Source organism: Lygodium microphyllum, chromosome 14 (genome assembly GCF_053477565.2).
Source record: "Lygodium microphyllum isolate KBCC chromosome 14, Lygodium_microphyllum_v1.1.10, whole genome shotgun sequence".
Taxonomy (NCBI): Eukaryota; Viridiplantae; Streptophyta; class Polypodiopsida; order Schizaeales; family Lygodiaceae; genus Lygodium; species Lygodium microphyllum.
Genome location: NC_141148.1, coordinates 32,832,678 through 32,858,160, shown reverse-complemented (window position 1 = coordinate 32,858,160; position 25,483 = coordinate 32,832,678). Strand labels below are relative to the sequence as shown.

Below are 25,483 nucleotides of genomic sequence, written 5' to 3'. Positions count from 1 at the left end.
ATTTTTTTTAACGTCTCTCTTACCTTCTATATGAGCCAAGGATGCTGGTGGCAATGGCAATTAGGTGGTGGGGGAACCAGGCAGCGCTCAAGAGGCAAATGAGCTAGAGCAGAGGACACAGGGGACTGCGCTACAGGCAACACAGAACCAGGGCATTAGTGGCACAGGTGGGCTGGAGCAGTTGTCAACAGCACTGGCGCAAGCGGCCAGGGCAAGGGAGGCACTGTAGGCAGCGCGCTGACTGCTAGTGTTGCTGCTGGTGGCACTGGCCCTGTTGCTGGTGGCACGGATGGAGTAGCAGGTGGGCTGGAGAAGCCTGCAACCGGGGCTGGAGGAAGCGACAGCTGGCCAAAGGGCAGCTGAGCTGATCTTAAAAATGGGGAGGTGTTGCCTGGTGCAGAACTGGACAGGGAGAGAGGATAAACTGAACCTGAGCTGAATCTAAGCTGCACCTGGCTAGGAGGAGCTGAAGCTGAGCTAAATCCTAGCTTTGATACCGAATGCGAGATGGGACAGATCAGAGCTCAACTGAGAGTACACAATTGACAGTGAAGAGAGTGAGAGAGTGAAGACAACACGACTCCCAATGCAATTACCAAAGAGTGTAATACAAGTACAAAGTACAACCCTTAAACCTTAGGGTTGTTAATGTGTGTTCACACCCGAAAGGTGTAAAACACGATAAGTGCCCAAATTTTGTAACATAAGTATATAAAATAAAAGAGAATATAACTAGGGGGAAAAAACCTCTCATAAGGAGACTAAAAAGTGCCCCAGTGTCTTACCACGGATCACTGACACTCCTCTGTGAGTGTAAATGTGGGTCAAACCCAGCAGATTTCTACTTTAAACCCTAAATTTCTGTAGAAATCAAGGTCTGACAGCCACCTTGAGAGCCGTCCCAAGAAGAGAAGGCATCATAGATTGGAATCAGCACCTGAAATTCCTAGAATTGACAAGGATTTCAGATACCAGCCCATCCATTGTAAATTGAGGTAACATTTGGCCAATTGTTAGTTCCATTTATGCAAATCCTAGGTGAAAATCAAGGACAATTGGCCCAAATTGCCTGCTAATTGTATGTATAACAAGAGGCTTTTGGATCAACAAAGGAGATTGTGGAATCTCAACTTGTACACTATCCATTAGCAATCAAAGTTAAAGAATACCGAAATGGGCGCCAGTTTTGGGGCCAACCAAGTGTCTATTATCCAAGATTGCAAAGATAATGTGTGCATTTCAGTTTGTACTCAATTATTAATAGTTGTAATTAAATGCTTGATCAAGTTTTACCACCCTATCCAATGAGAAAGGCTGGTTTCATGAGATCTTCAAGATCAAAGTAGTGGCACATTTCCAAAGGAAATGTCACATTGACCCATACCCAACTACCTATTTGTTAAATCAATAAAGATATTGGGCTTATCAAAGGAGACCTCTTTAGAGAATACAATAGAATCAAAGAGAGTAGATGTGGAGATATATATTCCTTGATAGACCCTACGATATGGCCTCCTTTGACTACACTTGTCACAAGAATGTGAAATTTTATTGTTATGCTTAGCATTTGATTAAAAGTTAATCAAATGTGCTAATGTGACTTGCACATGTGAGGTGCAAGTCAATTATTTCATAGTGTGGAACCTAGGATGACGAGATATCAGTTAGTGCCAAAGGAAAAAGTTGTAATAAGTTATGCCTAACAAGTACTAGCCTACTAGGTGGTACGCGGTGTCAGATTTGGACCTAGACCAATTTATTGGCGCTTAATGTCAATGGTGACATTAGAGACTAGGCATTAATAAAATTAATTAATTAACACTAGTCTAAGAGTCAATAATTACTCAAGGATACTTGGAAGACAAATTGGCCGAACCACTTTAATTATTGAGTGATGAAATTAATTCTTTAAGCACTAAATAATTATTAAACTAATTTTTAAATTAATATTTTAAAATTTGATTTAATAAGCTCGATAGTGCTGAAAAATGGAATTAGAAGGCTGCCACTTGGCAAAACTTACCCATGCAAGTGAAAAAAACGTTTTTAGGGGCTAGAGAAAGTCCATTCCAACCATTTTGTAAGAGAAGCTTGTTAAAGAGCAAGGAGAGGCTACTAATGTGATTTACAGCCACTAGGGATAAATCTTACAGCATGTGATAGCATTTTGGAGCCCTCCAAGAGCAAATAACAGCAACCCAAGGTCCTCTTGGTACAGATGATAGTATATAGGAGGGGGCAGCAATCTTTCTGACGGTCCTAAGTTGTAGGTGACAACTTCCATGACTGTTAGAGTAGGGCAACAGCAGTTTTCCAATGTTTCTCGCAATGAAACTCTAAAATTTCTCTTTCTAAAGCATTTTCTCTCATCCCTTAGCCATCTCTCGAGTTATCTCAGCATTTTCCAATAGTTTGAGCCATCAAAGGAAGAGATTTCAATCTTTGCTCTAAACCTTAATTTACAACACAAATTAGGATTTTGACAGCCACCTTATATGTTCAATATTGAGGGCCTAGGACTTGAATTCCATGAGCTGAAATTATAAAATTTCAAAGAGATTCAAGAGGCCAATCAACCAATATCAAATTCGGGGCTGAATTTGTCTTTTAAGGAGTAAGGTAAAGGCCAGTCTCCAAGCAAACCAAGGGGTAAATTGGTTTGGAGACTTGCTAGTAAGTTTTGACAGCAAGAGGCACTTGGATTAGTAGAGGAGATCAAAGGATCTCAGTTGTACTCCATCTATTTGCAATAAAAGTTAAAGAAATACTACAAGGAACGCCAGTTTTGGAGCCAACAGGCTGTCCATTGTCCAAGATTAAAGTGGTCAAGTGTACAGTTTCAATTTATGTGAATTTTATGCTTGTTGTAATTAGTGTTAAATCAGGTTATTTACCACCCTATCTGAGAAAGAAGGCTTGTTTCAACACTACTAGGCTTAGGAAAAGAATATAGGTGAGCAAAATCAAAGCACGACCAACAGGCACCCCCCATTGACACAGAGAGGGAATCTCAAATGGGTTTCTATATAATTTTTGGAGAAGGATACATGATAGCTTTAGGCCTAGGAAGATCTCTCTTCCTATGGCTTGCAGCTCACAAGAGCCTAGCAATTGGTGCACGGCTTGTATACAGTAGAGACCCACTAGCATCTGTGAGATGCAGTGAGCCAGAGGAGACACAAAGACATTGCCTATGGGACTTCCCTAGAGTCCATGAGGTATGGAGGAGCACCCTCAGGATGATATCTCACAGCACAGCAGAGACCATGGTGGCAACCTACGGGGTTGTAGCATGGGTCAAAGATAGATGCCCAACATGTCACTATGAGGATGTTTAGGGGGGATCTTCTTTTCTCATCATTGGACTGCATATGAGCAAGATCCCCACCCCAAATTATTCACAAGAGCAATGGATCCAAAGATACTGCTGTAAATGGGATTTGATTGCTAGAATCATAGCCTAGTATATTGGGACTACAAGATGCAGTCATGTTATTGACCCTCATAATGTCTCCACAATGGAGACTCTATCAAGAATCTAGATAGAGACCTTCACACTCTCCGAGGGAGATGGGAAAGGATGCAAGGCCACTCTAAGAGGATGAGGAAGAGAAGAGAGGCTTTCCTGTGGACATGGGACTCATACCACCCCTCATATAGTTTGGCATTACAGCCCACCAGATCGGTTGTTCAAACAACCATTGTGTTTGTGATGTACTCAATTACTCTTATAAAGTTCTTTGTACTTAGTATTTTAACTCAAGCTTTTTGCCGAGGTCTTATTAATAGAAAATCATTTTCTTGGAAAAACAAGAAGATAGCTATCTATAATATACAATAGCATGACTTTACCCAAAAAAGAAGTATATGGAGATAGACTCAAAAACAATGAGGGGGTGAATTGTAAACACTCTACCAGGATAACTAAATATTTTAGAGCACTGATATAGATACATGTGAGAGGATATAAAAGAGTACTCGTGCGTACGAATCGATGAACTCTATTCAAGCAAAGATGGAAAGCATGTAAAAGAATACTCATTTATAGACATGTAACACATTCAAGGTAAGCCACACACACAGGACAACTCGCCCCGGCACACAGTTAAGCACATGGCATCTGAATGTTATCTGGGTGTTAAAGAAAATAGGTTGTGCATATGCTTTAAAAGTTGTTGTGTCTTATAAAAGAAAGGCAATGGTGCAAATTTCTCTGCTCTAACTTGACCACAAGCTACCTTTCAAGTATAAAGTATTTTTATGGCCCCTGTGCATGTCCTGCAAGATTTCTCCAATTTGAAATAATACACCTGATTCTTCAAATTATCCTCAGTGAAATTTAAAAACAGAGATCATGCAGCATGCTATGTGGGCTTGTGGTCATATATGAACTTTCCTAGAACACTTATACTTGGCACTGTGTTTTCCTGGAAACTTCTCCTCCTTGGTTTTTTGGGTCAAGCACTCTTACTCGTGCTCTTTTTTGGGATTGCTGATCTTGCAATTGACCATACGATTGGCCCATAATCTCCCGGTTAGGTGAACTCATTTTATGTGTGTGTAAAGGCCTAGTGTGAATAAGGTTGTCTATATAACTCACTTGATTGTGCTCAAGGTTAAAAAGCAGCAAACCAGCTTGGAAACCTCAGAAAGGGTAAGAATAAAGCACCTTACAAACATTTGTCTTGGAAGCTGACGTGTCAAAACAATTTCTTAGTTTTTCTTCCATTGATGTTGCTGGGCAATGCCTTCTCAAGAGTGTAGACCTTGTGTATATAGAAATAGAAGCCCTTTTAATGACAGAGAGTTGATGCCTACTACATAGGCTGGCCATCTTTGCTGCCAGATATGACAAGGAGTATATTAAAATTTAAACTAGTATTTGATTAGAGCAGCATTCTATACATATGTATATATATACATATGTATACATATATGTATATATACATATGTATACATATATTATATATATACATATGTATACATATATACACACACACACACACACACACATATATATATATATACATATGTATATATATATACATATGTATATATATATATATAGAAACACTTACATTGCAATATTGACAAAGCAGCACAACATCTTACATATTTACACAGCAGCACATCTTTTGCAGTTTCAGTGCATGTTGTAGTGCATTCATAAGCATTGCAGTGAAATCTATGAGCATGCCTTGCAGTGAAATCTGTAAAGAAAAGATGCATGAATTTGTAAGCCACCAAGAACAGTCAACTACTTTCAGGAGTCAAAAAGTCATAACACAAAGACTAGTTCTTGGAAGCAGTCAAGATACAGAACCTAATCAGTGAATCAGAAAACAATTCAATTTTGATGCAGTTCTCCAGTAGAACCAAGTATTATACTGCATGGTTTGCTTTCTTTCCCGGCCCATTTATCTAGCAGCACAAGGAGCCATCTTCTGTCATGTCATCAACATATCTGGGGAAAATGGTTGGTGGCATTCAACACGGACAAAAATTGTAACTTGGAAAGGGTTGCATTATTGATCCTCTTAGGTTAGTAAGCATAAGGTATGCTCAAATTAAAAGAGAGCTTTGGGGAATAGTAACTGCATTAAAATGTGACAGGGAGTACTTCATGGGCGCACATGTTATAGTTGAGACAGATTGCCTTCCACTCTTGGGCATGATCGCCAACTGTTCCACTCCTGACATAGCCATGCTAAGATGGATAGCCTATATTAAATCCTTAAATCCTGATTTGAAACATATTGCAGGTAGAGATAATCCAGTTGCTGACATGCTTTCACGTGCCAGATATATGGATGAAGAAGAATTTTAAATTTCCTGCACTCTCCTAAATAGGGCAAAATTGAAGCAGAAAACTAATTGCAGCATTCAAAGGCAAAAATAAGTTTTTATATATAATGAATTGTCCACCTCAATTTTAGGCATGCCCATCTTTTGACCTGGCCACCAACAATTCTACCACTTTTTGTGATATGTGAGGTGCCATCCGCACAGGAATGTCAAGCACCAGCAGGCATTGCACACTTGGTGACACGGTGAGTGATGAGATGGCAGTCAAACAACTTGCCACATTGCAGCTTGACTAGAGGCTGGTCGACCCACTTTTTACCAATCAATAGATCATTGTTTGGACCCTTGCATTTCAGGGCCAGGGCAGGCAATTAGACACAGCCATTTCCAAAAGATCGATAATCATGATTCACAGACTGATAGTGGCTAATTTGAGGACCTCTCCTGGACTGGAAAACAGGTATAATTTGTAAGCACAGAGTGCAGGAGTGTGCAGAACTGCATACAGGCTGAAGTACAAGAAGGATTCACTGTGGGGAGTCCTAATCACCAAGCCAAAAGCAAACTCAAAAACTGAGTGAGATCTATCAAAACACATGACACGCCAACAATTTAAGGTGTCTAAATCTCATAGCATACCCACAGGCTGATAACTTCTAGCCTAGACTAGAATGTCTCATTTCCACCCTTGAAGAACTTTTAGTTGAGGATGTCAACTTGAAGCTACAAAAGAAGTTTGCTATCTAAACACACATTACCCTACGAGTCAAATCACCCCTTTGCTATGTTCTTGTAAATTAAGTATAGATGTTTGAGATCTCTAATGCCATGTGAACATAGAAGTGTACCTTGATGTGGTAAGGTAGGTGGTCTGCTCCTATCAGATATGCAGTCCATCGTGCTGGATCCCGAGGGCTGGAAGCACGCCAATGCTCTTAATGAAGGCCACTTCTCCACCTATTATAGATAACAAGGTGGTGTCATGCTTCCACCAACCAAATGTCATCCATACCCCATATTGTCCAAGCCCCGATCCTCCATCATCCTCCTCATCCCAATCTCTACTAGGTCCAGTGGGTGAAGTAGCTCTGACCTCTCAAAATAATACATCTTGCACTAACAATCTTGGGTCCGGGTGATGGTGACTGTGACATCCTCTCCTCTACTATCTCCTATTCTCATCCATCTCCTAGTCCCCCCCTCCCCCAATGAATCTAGACCCCTTCAGGTGGAAGTAGCATAGTGCAATGTTTGTGTATCATCCTAGTGATAGCTCCACCCAAACCCACATGTATCATGCCTCTGTGTCATGTGAAAGATGGAAACTCTCCCCAGTAACACTTGTTGGAAGAGCATTGACCCCCCCTGAAGAAACAGCTACGGTTTGCAGTGGGGAGACACAAAGTGTATGACCACGACATAAACACAAAGAAACAAACAGTGACGTGCGCAAAAACACAAACACAAACAGAGAGAGAAGGAGAACTCTGAAGTGAATGAATCAATGCAATGAGTGAATGTAAGAATGTACAAAATGCTAGGGCAGAATAATGAAGTGTCGAAGTGTGACGTCCACTGAAGATGGATCCCAAGTGCTGTAATCACCAATCGGAGTGTGTTGAAGGGTGCAAAGACCAAAACACAGATCACCGGAAGCAGTAGGATGCCTAGCAACAGTAGTGGAGATACAAAGGATGCCGGCAATGGCTGAAACTACGAAATAAGCACCAAGCGGCAGTAGCTGGAAGGGCAGTCGCCAAGGGTTGGAGCAGCAGATGGAGTGGTAACAACAACCACAAAGGTTGGACAGCCATGTGGAGGCAGGCTGATGGCGAAGATGTTCACATGAAAAAGAAAAACATGCATAGAAGGGATGAAGACTAAATAGGGGCGGCCTGTCTATTTATAGATGCGGATGGATCCTCCCAAATTAGGGTTTCACAGAAACTCTCTTAAACCGCGTACTGATTTTGCATTTTTCATTAGAATGCCTTTCTTAGCTCAACACCCCCTCTCACGCCCAAAACAGAGCTAGAAAGGAAGGCCAACCCATGTTTTACACAAGGCGTCCCACCGCAAAGCAGTCAAGGCATTGGACAAAGGGTGCATGATGGCTCCCGAATGGCCTACCAAGACTACAAAGGCAATGGATATCTTACCAAGGGATTCCAAGTAGTCACCCCAGAGAGGACACAACATCTAACAAAGGATGCTTATCAGCTACCTAGTGGGCCTACCAAGTCCTGCAAAGGCGAATGGAACCATAATGAACTGTGTAGTTTTTTTTTAATAAATAAATATAAATGTGTTTGGAGAGATGATTGGCGCTCGATTAACTAACTGTGCAATATAGAAGAATGAGAAGGGATGGTTAGGTCCAACCCATCACAATACAAACAAGCTACCCATCCACTCAAGGGTATCGATGACGAGGGAAGGAGTGATGAAGGAGTGGTGGTGTGGTGTAAGATTTTTCAATGAAGACAGCTCGGGATCCGCTCAAGGGTGCTCTACACAATGAGATGCATAGTAATGCTACATGCTGAGAATGCTCGTGCAATAGGTGCCACTTGGACAATGTCTCTTGTGGGGAAATTGTTCATTTGTCCAAGGGCCCTTTACAAACATAATAAAATCACGCAATGCAAAGGAGAAGATACAACAAGAGGGGAAAGACCGATGTTAAACACAAGTGTCGAAACCTAGAGAATACTAAGAAGGGTAGCAACCCACTATCAACCGTGGATGTCGGTGCCAAAGGAGGAAGAGGAGCCAGATGTCGGTCTTCATGTGGTGCCGAGAATCATGATGTGAGGAAGCATCCCAACTGGAAAAACAAGATAGAAGTCACCGCCATGATAGCATCAAGAGCGATGTTGCACTATCCACCTAGGGAGGGAAAGCCTCCATGCTGGTAGAAGAGCAAAACTAATAGGATGATGAAACCATGATAGCATCAAGAGAGATGTTGCACAATCCACCTAGGGAGGAAAAGTCTCCATGCTCGTAGAAGAGCAAAACTAATAGAATGATGAAACCATGAATGGAATAGCGTGCATCCCAAGTCTCCAACCCAGGCAAGACCGAACTCTGCATGTTATTGAGCCAAAAATACATTAACATGATTTAAACAACCCCAAAACATACTTCATTAATGGAGAAACTTTATTGTTTTACAAAAAAATGTGATCCTAGAGGGTGATTGTGTCCCACATGCCAAACCTTGATTTTGGTGCCCCAAACTTTCTGTAAATATCTTTGTGTAGCAAGGGATACAAGTCTTGTGTATATAAGACTAAGTTAGAAGTAGAGAAATTAATCCAATTGAGACAGACAAGTAATTTTTTAAGGGTATTCACTGCACAGTCACCTATAGTCTCCAACTATCGCTCAATTTTTCTCTCCTCAGGTACCTACGTTTTTAGTCTTTCTCTCTCCTCACTACCTGTTTGCATCAGATCCAGTCTCTCGTTGCATTTGCTCCTATTCAACACACAGAGGCTGCCTTGCTACATTTTGGAATCTATTTTGGAATACGACACTCTTCAACTCATAACCTCTGCCTTGGTCCCAAAGATACGAGAGTTTGAGGTTCAATATTCATTGCACAGTGTGTTTGTTGCATAAGCATTGTATACTCAATAGTCATTCACTTCATTATTCATTGTGTTCACTGTCTTTGAGTTACCCTAATCCTAACTCTGTTCTTTGTTATTAGTTTGTGCTTTGTCATACACTTGGTTTTGTGTTTTCTGTGTTTGGAACATTTCTTCACATGGTATCAGAGCTAGATATACTCTAAGAAACCTTGGCCTTTGATAAAAAAGCTTATTTGTAGAACCACGAACAATAGAAGGGTCAGATAACTTAGACACATTTACTTCACTGCTTCAATCTCCACGCCAAACATGGACGGAAACGATCAGGAGTAGACCTCCCAACTTGCTACTATCCAATCTAACATGGACCGAGAGCCATCAGACTACCATGAAGTCCACAGACCATATTAAATTTCTACCACTAAGTAGGATCTCATCCTTATGCATAGAGGTCAACAAGAGGTTGAAGGTAAGCTTGAGTCATCTCCTTTAGATTTGCTGCATAGAACTGATGATCTTGCAAGGACCTTCGGAATCTCCACCGCGGACTAGCCATACACAAGTGTAACTTGGCTCAGATTACACTCCACTTCCACAGTACTTTTCTCCAATGCCACGTACGAACCCTGTCGCGTCAACTAAATCTGTATTTTCTATTGCATCAGGGGATGCTCATCAAGTAGGGACTCTTCAAAATAGCCTTTAGTTTCTAAGTAATGAGAAAGACATGTATTTCTTTATGAACTCAAAACTAGGTGAAAAGCTGAAAGAAGAACTTGTAAGTATTCCTTCCCTTCCTTTTCCTTCAAACAATTTTGTTTCTCATGGTCAATCTGGAGTAGGTGCATCTTCATCCAATGTATTTAATGGACGAAAGAAACCAACCATGTTTCTACAACAATATCTATCACTAATCCATATGGACTTTCACCCATTCCTCCCTCATCTTCTGCTACATTTTTCTTTCTACTTCCATTAAGTGCACCACAGCTACCACCACACACCACATCGTGAGGTTCTGCACACTTAGACACACCCTTTAGGACCTCTATGTACCCGTTTTCGAGTGGTGTACCTGTGACGAAGACTCGACCTCCCACACACACACTTTCGAGTTATTCCTCTAGGAGAGCATCCAAGACATACTCGAGTGTGGATCGTTTGGTGCTGCACTATGCCTCTATGGCATTACCTAGTTGACTATCCGGTCATTATGTTGTGTCCCAACCGACATTTGGACAGGCCTATCATATCCCAATGTCTCCACCTCCACCTTTAATACCATATGGACCTATGTCAATTTTGATACCTCCGGATCAATCGCCACTCATTAGACATCAACAGCCTTTTTTTGCCTATCCATCATTACCCCTCCTTATCCACCACCACCAATAGTGCAAGGGTTAGAACCCCAACCTAAACCCGTACTTGTCCAAACGAGGTCATCCGCTCATGGAAGGCTTGTAACGCCTCCACTATTGTTAAGCTTATGCAAGGCTGATTGCCTGAGTTTCACTCTCAGCTTCAACATTTCGACTTAGCATCCAAGCGTTAGGCACACTTGACTGATTGCTATGCGGCTCAAGATAGAAACCTTCACATCAATTTGGATCATGAGCTCCAAAAGTTTAAAATCACAAACAAGGATAACTTGAAAGTCAAGTTGGCTGAGTATTGACGTCTTCTCGCTGAGTTCTCAACTACTGAGGCTCCTTAGTCCTTTAACAATTAGGTTACTTTGTTCTTTAATAAGCTACCAAGAAAATATTTCCATTTTGTGAAGCAAGTGATTTCACAACCTCAAATATCCACATTTTATGAGTTTGAGTATCAATTGTTGCATTATGCACGATTGTTCAATCAATTTCATAATACGTCCTTGATAGAGGGGGCTCTCGTTGCATCTTCTCACAAGGGGCAACAAGGCAAGGGTAAACAAAATTAAAATCAAAATCAAAATCAAAACAAGACTAGTGAATCCCAAGGAACCACACAATCAACTCTCAAACCTAGATGGCCGGATGTACCTAAGAAGAACAGGGATTGTCAACATTGTCAAAAGGCTGGCCATTATGACGACAAGTGTCGATCTAAGGCAAGAGGCATGCAGCCAAAATCCAAGAATTAGACCCCCGCACCCCAATCGAATAACCCCTAGCAAAGAAAGCAGAGTGGTAGCAACCCCCAACAGGGGGAATGGCAAGGCCAGACCCACACTACCACTGGTTAGCCATCATAGTCAACAAACTACTCAACTCCAAAGGGTTGATCTGACTGGTCTACAGAGGTCCACATTGTCTCCATAGAGACATCAGATATGAGTCTCATTCACATCTACAAGTTGCCTCTCAACGAGTGACTACAAAGGCCCACTCGTCACAACAAAGCACATCAACATCTATTTGGCTTGTGGGCAATCGAGCCACTCATCACATGACTCCTATGGAGGACATTTTCATTTCCTAAGCCCCTGCAATCAAGCGAGTCCACATTGGAAATACCTCCTTGGTCAAGCTTTAGAACCAGGGTCGCATCAATTTCGCCATTGACCAAGGTCCGAATCTGGCTTCGTTGAATGATGTCTATCATGTTCCCACCTTGGGGTAAACTTGTTGTCTTGTTGTCTGTTCAGCAACTTTGCCAGTTGGGGCAAGCAACTTTCTTCACAACGACCAAAGTCAAGGTCCTAGACTCCCAAATTGATTTAGTGATTGCTCGAGGCAAGGCATAACCTAATGGCCTTTACCACATGATCCATTCTCTTACAGATCTGACTACCAATGACTCGGAGTTCCATCATTTCTAAGCCTTGGCCACTACACAGGAGCCCATGGACTATGAGCGTCTTTGGTATTTTCGCTTAGGACATCTTGGCTACAACTCTCTTTATGAGTTGTTGCGTCAAGAAATGGTCAAGAGCCTTCCATGCCTAAAACTATCTCAAGAGATGTGTAAATCATATCAACTAGGTAAGTAGCCTCGTACGTCCTTCGCTCAATATTCTACCACACATATTGAGGGTCCCCTTAGACTCATTCATGAAGATCTTTGTGATCCCACATCCACTACCACCTTGAATAGCACACTGTACTTCTTTTCTATAGTGGATGATTTCTCTAGGTACGTGCTTCCTCAAGCACAAGTCAAATGCCTTCACTTATTTCAGTGCTTGGATATTGCTCATTTATAACCAAACCGGTCATCATGTGGATACTATGAGAAGTGATTCTGGTAGCCTGTTTACCTCCCACAAGTTCTTTGAGTTTCTACAAGTGTAAGGCATTGCACATTAGCTCACCTCTATCAACTCCCTTGCACAAAATGGAGTCATAGAGGTAGAAACTAGCCAGTCATGAATATGACATGCTCTTTGCTGCTCACAATAGAGTTTCCTCAGCGTCTTTGGATTGAGATTATTAACACTTCAATGTACATCCTTAACCAATGTCCAACAGTGGCAGTTCCTAAAAAGACTCTGTACAAGCCATTTTTTGACTCTCAACCTATTGTTTCTCACTTCAAAGTCTTCCGTAGTTGTGCTTATATCCACACTCTAGATGACAAGATAGTAAAGCTCACCCCTCGACCTGATCTCTTGATCTTTGTGGATTGTTCTTCCAAAGCAAATGCCTACCATTTGTTTGATCCTTGAACCAACAAGGTGATTGTTAGGAGGGATGTTGCCTCTGTTAGAGGGACATCGTGAAGTCTTCAATACCAGACTTTGTGTCCTCACCTCTCCTCACCTCATATGAGATTGTGCCTTTTGAGCCGAGTCTACTATCTGCTCCTAACCTTCCTACTAACACTTCAACTCCCAACCCCCCTCCACGAGACCCATTACCTCACTACTACCAATAGACCATGTGGGATTCAAGGATCCTTCCACCAAATCCACTCCGGAGAGTCCTAGAAGGTCTAGTCGATTGGCCCCTCAAGCTTCATATGTATCGTTGTTTACAACTGATTATATTGCACATTCTGAGTCAGATAGTTGACAAAAGGCTCTCCAGGACGTTTTGTGGCATGAGGCCATGGAGAATGAACTCGATAGTATCAACCAAAATGGGACTTGGACCTTGGTAGATCGCTCTCGTCACAAGCTAAAGTCATCAGGACGAAGTGGATTTTTAGAACCAAGCTAAATACTGTCAGTACTTTAAATAAATACAAGGCTCACCTTGCAATACAAGGTTTCACACAAAAGCATGGCATTGAGTGTGAAGAAACCTTACAGTTGGTGGAATAGCATTATAATGATCAAACACGCTCTATGGCCACATCTATTGATCCCACTATCCATCTACATAAAGATACCTTGGGTCATTCTTTTGATGCTCACACCTATCACTCTGTTGTAGAAAAACTACTTCGGTTGATACATACTAGGCCAGCTCTTGCATACTCAATCAATTTGCTTAGTCGGTATTTTAATAAACCTATAATGTCTGGATTGCTTCTCTTTGTGTATTAACATATTTAAGCTGTAACTATAATTATAGACTAAATTATGGTCATGATTTATGCTTGTAGGGATACACCGATGTTGACAGGCGAGAGATCTTGACACCCAACGTTCCCATGGCAGCTATCTCTACACCTTAGGCAAGGCACCCATCTCTTAGGCTAGCCATAAGCAGGAGACAATGGCGGCTTCCATGACCAAGGCACAATATCCAGCTCTCTTCAATGGTACCGCTCATGCCATCTATCCGAGAAACTTGTGGCCGTACTTCAGTTTCCTTGTGAGGCTCCTACAGTTGTCTACTATGACAATCAAAGTACCATTGCCCTTACAAAAAATCCGATTATCACACATTGGACATGACACTAGGTGATTCACTTTCACTTTACTAGAGAGCCAGTTGAGCTATGCACTATTTGTCTAGAGTTTGTGCCTTCTAATGACAATTTTGCAAATACTTTGACCGAGGCGGTCAACAAGCCATTTCTATAGTACGTTCTACCACGGATCAGCTTAGTTACACCCTTCTCTACTTCTTCAAATTGATGGGGAGAGGTTGCTTCCCTCTAACTTTTCTTTCCAGTTTGAGAGGTACCGGTTTTCTTCTCTTGATAGTGATAGTGATTATGCTTATAGTTTTTCACTCTTGAACATTTATTTACTTTGTATTATACATTATGGACATTTATAACTTTATCTGCACTATCAGGATGACATGTTGTAAAAGGACGCTTGGGCAAGTAAACAATTCCCCTGCGAAGGCACTATCCAAGTCGCATTGTTATATCTCATTCTGCATAAGTATAAGAACTTGCATTTTCCTCTATATTACCCTATGATTTGGCATTCTATTCATGTAAACATGCATCTGTATACATTTATCCCTTTCCAGTCACCCTTGGAGTGGTCAACTCTTGATCCACCATACTCGTGGCATTGCATATGGCAATCTCCCAAGGCAATTTTTCCCTATGCTTGCATGTTGGCTTTGCTTATCTTGCTTGCTCACACATCATACTACTTCTCTCCGCATATTTTGCATATGATTGCTATACACACACTCCTAGGAATCCCTAGACAGTTGTCCTAGTAGTGTGTGGGATTATCTTGTATGTTTTACGAAGGTAGTGAACTACCCATCATTATTTCCTGTTCCTTGGGGCGCAGTAATCAGTCCATCGCATAAAATGAATGAGACAAGGATGATGGGACTATAACGTGGCTATGGACAGCATATTGCCCAAAACCAAGAATGGGTGGCCGCTGCTAACATGTCATAGAGGTCCATACTCCAAAAATAAACTTCCAAATCTGTCTCGCAAAACCAGGCAAGAGATAAATAGATTAGCAAGGGTTTCATCACATGTAATAGAAAAGATACATCTACCATGAGAATCTTGCAACCACATAGCACATCCTTAGTGGGAAGACCACCAATAAGAAGCCCCCATATGACAACTTTCCCCTAATAGGAAAGCTTGGACTTCCACAATTGAAGCAACCAATCATACCACTTAGCTCTATATTGTCACAAATAAACCAAACTTTGTTTATTTTCTTAGTGACCCATCTTTTATCCTCAATCATTTTATGATAAATCTAATAAGCTAACCGTCTTTAAAATATCCTCCAGTTTCAAAGAAGCCCAATCCAATGACATGGATGATAGGCTGAAAAGCAAGCAAAGGGAAAACCCACCTCTGTTGGTCCTCCAAAGTCAAAGTACCAAATTAGCCTATAACCTCAAGGCATCCAGAAGTGCTGACGAACATGGTGGAAAGACTAACCCAAAATGCCAGCATCCTGCAGAGTCTTTAAATCCAATCTTACCATGTGATTGTTCTTATCCCTCTCCATGTGCTTCTCAGACCAATTAAGCAACTTGGACATGGCCAAAACCCCAGCTTGCAAGGAATTAGCTTCCTTTCTAAAATCAGGGAGCACCAGACAGGGTGCCAAACAGAGAAGCGTGCCATGTGAGATGCCAATCTCCTCAATAAAAGACCTAGCAATGTCTTTCGAAGGATGATGTTGTACACATAAAGACTGCAAGAGACCCAGCCGCAAGGCTATCATATGAATCTTTATATCCAACAAGGCTGCACCACCCAAACAGTTTGCCAAGATACCCACACTTGACCCAAATGATTTCCCTGCTTTTTTCCACAGCAAAAGCGGACTGATTTTACTCTGCACAACATATTCTCAAATTCTTCATTTCCCTCGTTAGGGTACTTATGGGTCCTAAACATACTTCACTTTTCTAGCTTGTCACCATGCCTTGAAGAACCTGTGCTGTGAGCTAGGCCCATATCATGGGCTAGGCTTCCGGATGTAACATCTTATACACTGAGCATTCCCACATTTAGTGTCCCCGCCTGCTCCTAGTGATTGTGGAAAAAGACAAAAAAAAACAGAGGAAAGAGCACAGCAACCATTAGAAAAGCATGCCCTTACCTAATAAGTTTGCAGCAGGACTTGCTCTTCACTTCTGATGCACCATAGTAACTCTGTCAGTACATGAAGGCTATACAAATGAAATATAAGATGCGAGTTTGTTTCGAAAAATCAGGCCCTGCCATCCGAATAAGCATGTTATACATCAGAATAAGCAATGAAAAACATCATCGCTAAATAGCAATGTTTTCTAATGCATATTTTGACTTCTACAAAAGATTGTACACATGCATAATGCTGATGCATCTCATCTAGGGGAAAAATATGTCCATGTCTACTATTCTATCATACATAGACCATATATTTTCTTGATAAATATCTTAAAGCCTAACAACAAGATAGAATATGCAGACATGATACTGCATATACAAATTCAAATCCCATTGTTCGAGTTATTTGACTCTAAAGAGTAGACAAAATGCCTATTTTACATATTATGAATGTTGTGTTTGCCTTAGAGGTACACGCAAGGCTCGCTCTCCTAGAAGAGAATGCGGTGGGGTAGAATCCCCTTATGAAGACGTACATGTAGTACATGAAGTGGGAGGATGTACCCCTCCAAGTCAAGACCTTTCTTCATCTGTCCCTACAAAACTTGGCCAACAAGATGTATCTCCACAAAGGAGAATTGCTCCAATGATGATATATGGTGAGAGTTGGGCTTGTATGTGCACATGGAATATGCTAAGCAATACAAATGTGGCTTTATAATGATCTTAAACTAAATACTAAAAAGATTGACAAAAGTGTCTGTTAGCGTACTATTAGTGTACCTTAGCCTAGCATATCCTTAGCCCCTTTGTCTAGACTAACCATACAATAATTGTATGCCTACCATATAGCACATATACTACTTTAAGCCTTAGTGTAACATATACTTAGCCATGTATACTATGGTAACCCTTGGCATAGGGTATGCTGATCCTACACCTAGCATACTCTCTCTCTCTCTCTCTCTCTCTCTCTCTCTCTCTCTCTCTCTCTCTCTCTCTCTCTCTCTCTCTCTCTCTTCTTCCTTTTCTCTTGTGTGTGTGTGTGTGTGTCCCCCACTAATTTTTTTTTAAATCACGTCAAAATATATTTACCAATGCAAGCAAGAAAGAAACTACTTACACTCTAACAAAGAAAGTAAGAAATAAGATTAAAGTACGAGTTCAAGGAAAAAAGAGAGAAGTTAGTATCCTTACCTTGTTGAAGTGGTGTCAAAGAGTGAGCAGAGAAGAGTAGGTTTCGGGTTTTGGTTGCATTAACATGAGTGTTGAAATTTATGGAGGTTATATTGATGCATATTTTTGCACACATAGCGATTATGCAAATGTTTTCCTTGACCCATTCAAAATTTTTGTTGGTATGTCCTTTGTTCAGTAGTGATATTCAAATACAAGTGCTTAAATAGATTAGACTAGGTTGCTTATATCTTCAAATACAATGGCTTAAATAAATTAGAGTAGGTTGGCAAAAGGGTTCTAACCCAAGTCATTTGAGGGCATAGATGTATACATGGGCACATAAATTCAAATCTCCAATGCATCTCGTAAGGCAACTTTTACAATTGATCACCTCTTCCTAAAAAAGGGATTGCATTAGATTATTAATATCATGACCTTAGTCAAATCTTTTTTCCCGAACTTCCATATACAAACTATAACCCAAAACTACTTTGCTCTATCCTTCCCATTTCAATGTGTATATGAACATCTTTTAGAGTTCACATCTTTTGTAAAGAAAAGGATTATGCCAAGTTATTAATTTTATGACCCTCACCAAATCTATTTTTCCAAACTTCCCTGATGTACAAGCTATACCCCAAAACCACTTTGCTTTCTATGCCCTTCTTTCCATTTTGACTTCTACCATGTGAATACCATGTCCTTCCCATTTTGTTGGATATAAGCAAGAAGAATTTGTGTCGTGTCCTATCTGCCATAATTACGAGTCCTATATGTCACAATCCAATGCATTGCATCAAACTCTCTAAAATTTTGTAATCTTTTCCTCCCATTCCAATGTGGTGTGTCAAATCACTATGAAAATATGTTTAAAGACTCTCGTTTCACTCCTTGCCTTTCTAAGTCCTAACAAATTTGTGATATTTTCTCCTCATGTTGATGCAATGCATCAAGACTGATAAAAATAAAACAAAAATGTAGCTTTTGTTTTTTCATTTTGATACAATGCATCAAACCTTTTAAACATTGTGCAAAAAGGTGAGCTTTTTAGTTTCTAATCTACTACATTGCAACAATGTTGGTTCATACATTTTGTGATCTTTTTGGCTTGTATACTGTACTCAAGGTTACAAATCCATTCAACTTTGATGTGTTTTATCCACAAAGCAATATAAACACAATTGGAGAAAATTTGGGCATGCAGGATCACAATGTATTATATGTGATAGAAAGTGATAGAATGAGCCTTAATCATTTTGGTCAAAATAGTTGTATTGACCATCACAATGTAGCAAGTTAATCCACTCTTTTTGGTTGAGATATAGTAAAAACAATAATTGTGACATTTACACTTGCCTTATAGGTTTTTATTTGGATGCCCAAAAATTGTAATCTAATTAACATGACCATAAAAGCAACAAGGTCAACATTGTAAATGGGACCTTACACTACAAGATACAGGCCTCATATCGACATTCAAAGTGATGAAAATGTTCATTTAAAAAATTGCCTCCGTCATCGGTAAATACATTGGTATCAGCATCTCCATAAAACCATTGCTATATGCGTCGGTATTTACGTCACAATTTTTGTCGATTTTGCGATGCAAATACTGACTTATATAGCGACAGTTTGTGACGCCAATAGCGACGCATGCAGTAAATTTGCGATGCCAATAGCGACGGTTACAAAGAAAAAAAAAAACTTATGGTAGGGCAACAAGCTACCCTGTACATATAGCATTATGTGTTGTATTTATATTTTACAAATGAATTACATGTTAGGTGTGCAATGGTCGTCAAGATGAGCGCAAAATGTACTTGAACCCATGAGACTAATACATAGAATAAGTACAAGATCCCTGCTGAAAACTCATGGAATTATGGCAAGATACAAAGGATGATAACAACATAGTACTTAGAAGATGTTTGCATAAATCACAGGACCAAAAAAGAAGAGGAAGTGCACTCCATGAATTCAAGTGCGAGCTATAGATCCTCGCCATCTAAAAGCTTGTCCCAACACAAAGGAGCATCGAACGGACTCTGCAAAACGAACAACTACACATCAATCCACCATACATAATGTATTTTTTTAAAAATAGTAACTATAGACAAGAAAGATGATTGACTTACTAGGCCGTTGCGTGCATACACTCTATCGATCACTGTTGTGAGATCGTGTCTCTCTACATATTGAGTCTCCAGGCCGGCGGGATCGTGGTTTGTAATGAAGTGTTGCAAAGAAAACAGAATACAACTGTTAGAAACACGATTGTTGGTAGAAGCGATATTGTAAATAAGAAAGCGAGAAAAATAAAAGAAAAACTTACAAAGTCCTCCAGATAAGTCACATGGCCGCCACTCCCAAGATGATGCATGACCCCTGCCTCCAATCGTGCCCTCACCAATGTCCTGGAGAATCGGTAGTCTTCTCCTTGAGTCTCTGCCAGTCATCTGCATCTAGCCACTTGGGCTTTGAGACGCCACTCTTGAGTGCCTTGCGTGCGTCTGATTGTCTATATGACATGTACACACGCATGCACTTCATCCACCCAATGGAAAACCTCTCTGTCGCGGTAGGTACTAGAAACTTCTCGTACAAGGATACTACTATATAGTCATTGCTCCCCTCGAGTATGTTTTTCCAATGGTCCAAGACGTTGTGCCAAAAAACTTGTTGGCACAACTCTCTCATGCGAGACATCACCCTTCTCTCCTCATCATTCATGATCACAGCTCATGTCTTGTCATCAGAGATATCCATACCCCTCTGGGATATGTCTAAAATGTGTCCTCTCCCATCTACGACAACACTCTTTGGCATAACTAGGAGACCCTTGTACATTTGGTGTACCCACGGGGAGTAGATGTTCCCACAGGTGTGACAAATCTTACAGGTGACATGCCTCCACCAGAATGACGAGATGGAGACACTGCATCAGTGCCTCCACAACACACACATGAGCCACCCTTTCTTGAATTTGTATGAGAGCGAGGAGTAGCACCCGTATCTCGAGTTGATTGCAGGCTTACATCATCCACATCTCCACAGCACCCCCCAAAACCACTCCCTCTGTCAGTTTGGAGTGTCGACCTCGTCTACTACAAACTGAAGCATCAGAGCGTGTTGAAGTAGATCTAACTGAACGGCCTGATGGTGTCCAAGACAACAACTGGTCTACTATATCTCTGAATTAGGCCATCTAATCTAGAGACATACGTGTGAATATCTCCTACAACTTATTGTCGCTCATCCCTCAACCCATCCTACTCTCCAAATATCCTCAAAGGTAACATGCATAGATAGAAAATGATGTTAGCATAATTAATATAAAGATTCAAGCAAAGCACGGTAATATAACTCTTTAAAAAATAATGTTGCTTAAAATGCATATTCTAGAGTACCCTTATAAGCAATTCATCAACGAATCGAGTAGGTCGATAGATAGGTCACCACAAAAGGATGAGCCCACTTCATTCTCAAAGAATTTCTGGCCTTTTGTCTTTCCATCATCGTTACCTAAATCTACCTTCTCTACACACTCCAAGCCATCTTCAACCTCCACCCTTGGCACTATCAACCCCTCCACCTGCTTAGGAACATTGCTTTCATTGTACACTCTTGCACTTCGAGGAGCTAAAGGCACAACATACAACTATCGAGGTTGTCGGAGGTTTGGATAGAAAATTACATGTTCAAAATCACATATAAGAGAGATTCAACATTTGTGACTATTATGTGTCATAAAAAAGTTTACAAAAACAATTCATGCACATGTTCACGATGGGCCAGCAAGACAAACGTATCGCGTAGATCTGTCCGCCTTTTCTCGGAATCTATTTCGAGAAATCCAGATGGACCACGGTTGCCCCGGCTCCTTCCAATACCACTTTGAACCATTGCACATCGAATATGATTATGGAGAAGCTACAATAATCCACTAAGATAACACTTTGACAGTTCCCAAAATACTCCATCTCATCTATAATGGTGTTTGGATCCGTGGCTTGCCGTCGACTCTCTTGCTCGAACTTTGCCATGACACCACAATCTGTTATGGAGTGCATTTTGTCAATGCGCTTGATGTGAAAATGTTGCTCATGTGACCACGCCACACTATATATTTTGTATTGCACATTGAATGGTTCGATTAGTTGTCACATATAAAATCTAGATATATACGATAGCTTATAAAACATGCAGTCACCTTCGAACTACATCCCCTTAAGAATTCCCACTTCTTAGTAGAGACTTCCACCACTTTGCGACGAGAAGCTGTGATCAAAGCTCCATGTAACCATCGCATAGACATTAACTGCAGCATCTCCTCCATGCCCTCAGGATATCGAATCAGTTGGTGGCACGTATTGTGTCAAATTTTCAATTGCGCTTCTTCCCAATCTTTCCTGGCTTGCTCGTACCTAGCGAGCCACGTCTCCATGGATGCATGGTGCAACATACAAAAATGGTTCACTTTCTCCTCCATTGCAGCATCCATCCTTCTTTCTACCCCATTTCCAACCACCACATTTTCGATCAGTCTATCATCGTCCTTTAGCAAGAAAGGCATACTGTTGTCTGAATCCATTGTTGGTAGTCACTGTGAAATATGCACTAATGCCTTCAACATCAACCAATCTTCAACCATGCTACCTTTTGGCCAAGCTCGTTGTCACATGAAGCATTTCAAGGTTTTGATGAAGCGCTCCGAGAAGAACATCCAGTATATAGACGGGTCCCGCAATCTCCACTTCATCTACAAAATGCACTAGGAGGTGGATTTGTATTGTGAGCATGCTGGTGGGATAGGTACTTCTTAAAGAGAGAGGTCGTCTCCATTGCTCCCCGTCTTGCGGATTTAATAGAGGATGTCTTGATATCCTTCTGTGAGATAATCCATTGTACTAAATTTGACAACCTGTAAATCACCCCGGATATTTCTAGAGTGAGGATGTCTTGATTTCCTTCTGTGAGATCCATTGCACTAAATTTGACAACCTGTAAATCGCCTCGCATATTTCTAGAGTGAGATATCCTGCAATCGCTATCGGTAGTACAAACTGCTACAATGAAGAGGCATTATGAACACCGACTAGACACTAAATAGCAAAATACGTAGGCCACTTACAATTGAGGCCAGTACAAACCTGACATATCTTATGCCAATCATGGGATTTTAGCCCTGATAGTTGGTCATCTTTAGAAAAAGTGGATCTGAGGGAACGTATCATATATATCGGGGTGTGGATAGGACCTAATAATTTGCTTCACAATGTGCTCTTCTTTAGTGGATAGAACCCAAGGAGTGCGAGGTAGTTGCAAGCGACCATCAGCGCTCGACTGTGGTCAATCGACTATGGCCAAAGTGTCTCTATCTTGCCTACCTCCTTCAAAACCATTCATACCCTTGCAATGTCTCTATTTCCTTTGATATGGTCCTATAGTAAGCTGTTCACATTCTTGAAAATATGCATGGGATCCAACAAGTGGTTGATTTGTATAAGTGGGTCCAATACGGCAACTCATAGAAAATCGAGAATTGTTGCATTCTGTTTGGATGTGATTCCATGTGGACCATTTTCAACTCGTACCAGCTTTGGGCATTCATTCATGATGGAGGTTGTCGAAGAAAACCTTCCATCAGTTGATGACCCTCCAGCAAGAAAGTCGCGTGCCCTTGATATACCAACTTCTTCGTGGTTTGTGATCTTTGAGAGTCTCACCCACACAATGGACATGCATGATAACATGAGGTAACCAAACCTATCCCAGCATCCCTATTTAGTCAACACAAACTTGAACGAGCTATGTTAGATATCACCAACGAGAACAAAAGCCTACTTACCTGAGTACTCCCCGAATCCGGAAAAGTCATGCATGGTCCACATGAGAATGGCTCGTATATTGGCGGCCATCGCACTTGCTCATATCTTCCACGGCGACCCCCTCTAAGCTCATCAACTAATGGACATAGATAGATGTCCATATTCTTGACTTTGTAGCGCCCAGGAACGAGCAAGCTAAGGATCAAGTGTCCTTTCTTCGTAGAAAGCCATAGGGAGATGTTATAGTTAACAAGGACTACATGCCACACACTGTAAGAAGTTGAGCGGAGACCAAATGGGTTCATGCCAGCCATAGCAAGACCAAGTCGAAGATTCCTTGGCTCTCATGCAAAGCCTGGAAAGGTAGAGTCAATGTGGCTCCATACGCATAAATCCTCTGATATTCATTGGACTCCATCTATGGATCTATGTTGCACACATTGCATTGTTAAGCTCGCTATGCCCGACGTACGAAACATGTGACGTATACGTGGGATAAGTGAAAAGTGTCTAAGAAATTTCTGAGGGATGGTTTGCCCTTGCAAGTCATGTCAATACCTGTGAGCACCACACTCTGGACATGCCTCCATAGTTCCATACTCTCCTTGAAACATCACGCAATCATTGACACATGCATAGATGTTGTTGTAGTCCATGCCAAGCTTTCATAAAACATGTCACGCATCATCGCGAGACTCGAGCATGGTATTTCCAAGTGGTAATATATGATATTTTAAGCAATCTGAAAAAAATCATAAAATACCTTGAAAAAGAACGAGTGTTTTTTTATAATGGTGCAAAAAAAAAATCAACGGAGTGTACCTAGAATGTACTTGAACAACTCGGTCACACTCACATTGCTCCACCCATATTTTGCCTGCACACTTAGGAGTGCAAGTAGCGTCTTCAGGCGAGATACTTGACACCCATCATATAATGGTATGGATGCTTCCTCTCTTAGTGGATCAAATGCCTCGATATCCATGGGTATCAATGCATCGATCATTACCTCCGTCTCAGGTGTCCAAGATTGGAGGAAGGTCTGAAAGGCTACCTGTCTCCTCTGGTATTGATGGTATAGATTGAGTTGTGTCTTTCAAGTGGTGGATTGCCTCAGGCACTCTATCCATTGCACGCCCACGAACTCTTCTAATTGGCTGCAATAGATGCATTCCTCCTTGGGATGAGACGTCACCTCCTTGAATGAATTTTATGACCATGTCTAATGTTTTTGTATATGATATTCAATTAGTTTGCGAAGGTAAGGCATGATTGATACACACTTTTCTTACCGTTCGCTCAAAGTCCGAGATCGCCTGATCAATGATCTATGATTGGAACTTGTCGAAGCATCGTACGTGTTCTATAGATAAGCGATGCTTTCATCTAATTGCTAGCTTACATTCAGAGCAAGGACATAGGACATGCTGATTAAGATACGCCTCGCGATCTTGGACATCAGGACCATCATCGTTTTTCATTTTGTTTACGTTATGACAGACAATAGGTTTTTGTTTTCATTCTCTTTTTCTTTTTTTATTTGCCTCCCTTCATCCTTCTTTGCTTCTCTCTAGTTCTATAAATGTTCTTTGCTTCTCTCCCCCTCGAGTTCTATAAATGTTTCTTTATCCTCCCATCTTTCCTCCCCACTCTCACATCTTCTCTCTTTACCTTTCCATTCGCACTCGACACATCTCGTTAAAATCAAAATCAAAGATCAAAAATTAAAAGCACACTAAACAAGGCATTGAAAGGCTTTCTTTTTCCACCCCTCTTCATGCCTCTCTTCATGCCTTTCTACCATTCTCTTTCTATAATTTTGTTCTCTCTAATTCTCTCATTGTTTCTATTTTTCTCTCTCTTTCTCTTGCTCTCTATTTATTGTTTTTTCTATCCCTCTTTTTCTCCCTCTTTTTGTCTCTTCTTCTCCAATTCTCTTTCTAGATCTTTATTTTTTCCACTATAATTATTCTCTTTACTTCACCCTTTTATCCACCTCTCTCTTCACTCTCAGTTTTGTGTTTTCTTCCCCCTCTCTTTCTTTCTCTCTTTCTCTCTTTCTCTTTTTTTGTTGCCCCTCTCTTTGTTTTTTTCAGCCCCCTCATTGTTTTCTCACTCATTCTTTGATGCCAGGGTGCATATTTCATGGTGGATTCCGTA

General features: G+C 40.9%; 1 protein-coding gene across 6 annotated transcripts in view; it reads right to left on the bottom strand.

Moving 5' to 3' along the window:
- LOC148025472 (cytochrome c oxidase assembly factor HCC1-like) overlaps window positions 1-16,577 on the bottom strand; it is a 113,272-nt gene extending 96,695 nt beyond the window's left edge. For 2 of the 6 annotated variants that reach the window (XM_087692618.1, XM_087692617.1), the window contains exons 1-3: window positions 16,327-16,574; window positions 5,113-5,210; window positions 4,670-4,839 (exon numbers count right to left, since the gene is read on the bottom strand). In XM_087692618.1, the coding sequence (XP_087548744.1) occupies window positions 4,670-4,834 (165 nt within the window). In that variant the 5' untranslated portion in view covers window positions 4,835-4,839; window positions 5,113-5,210; window positions 16,327-16,574. Of the gene's footprint in view, window positions 1-4,669; window positions 4,840-5,112; window positions 5,211-5,323; window positions 5,422-16,326 lie in introns of all 6 variants that reach the window. The other 4 variants (XM_087692615.1, XM_087692620.1, XM_087692614.1 and 1 more) reach the window with 4 other exon arrangements.
- Between the last annotated feature and the right edge of the window lie 8,906 nt (window positions 16,578-25,483).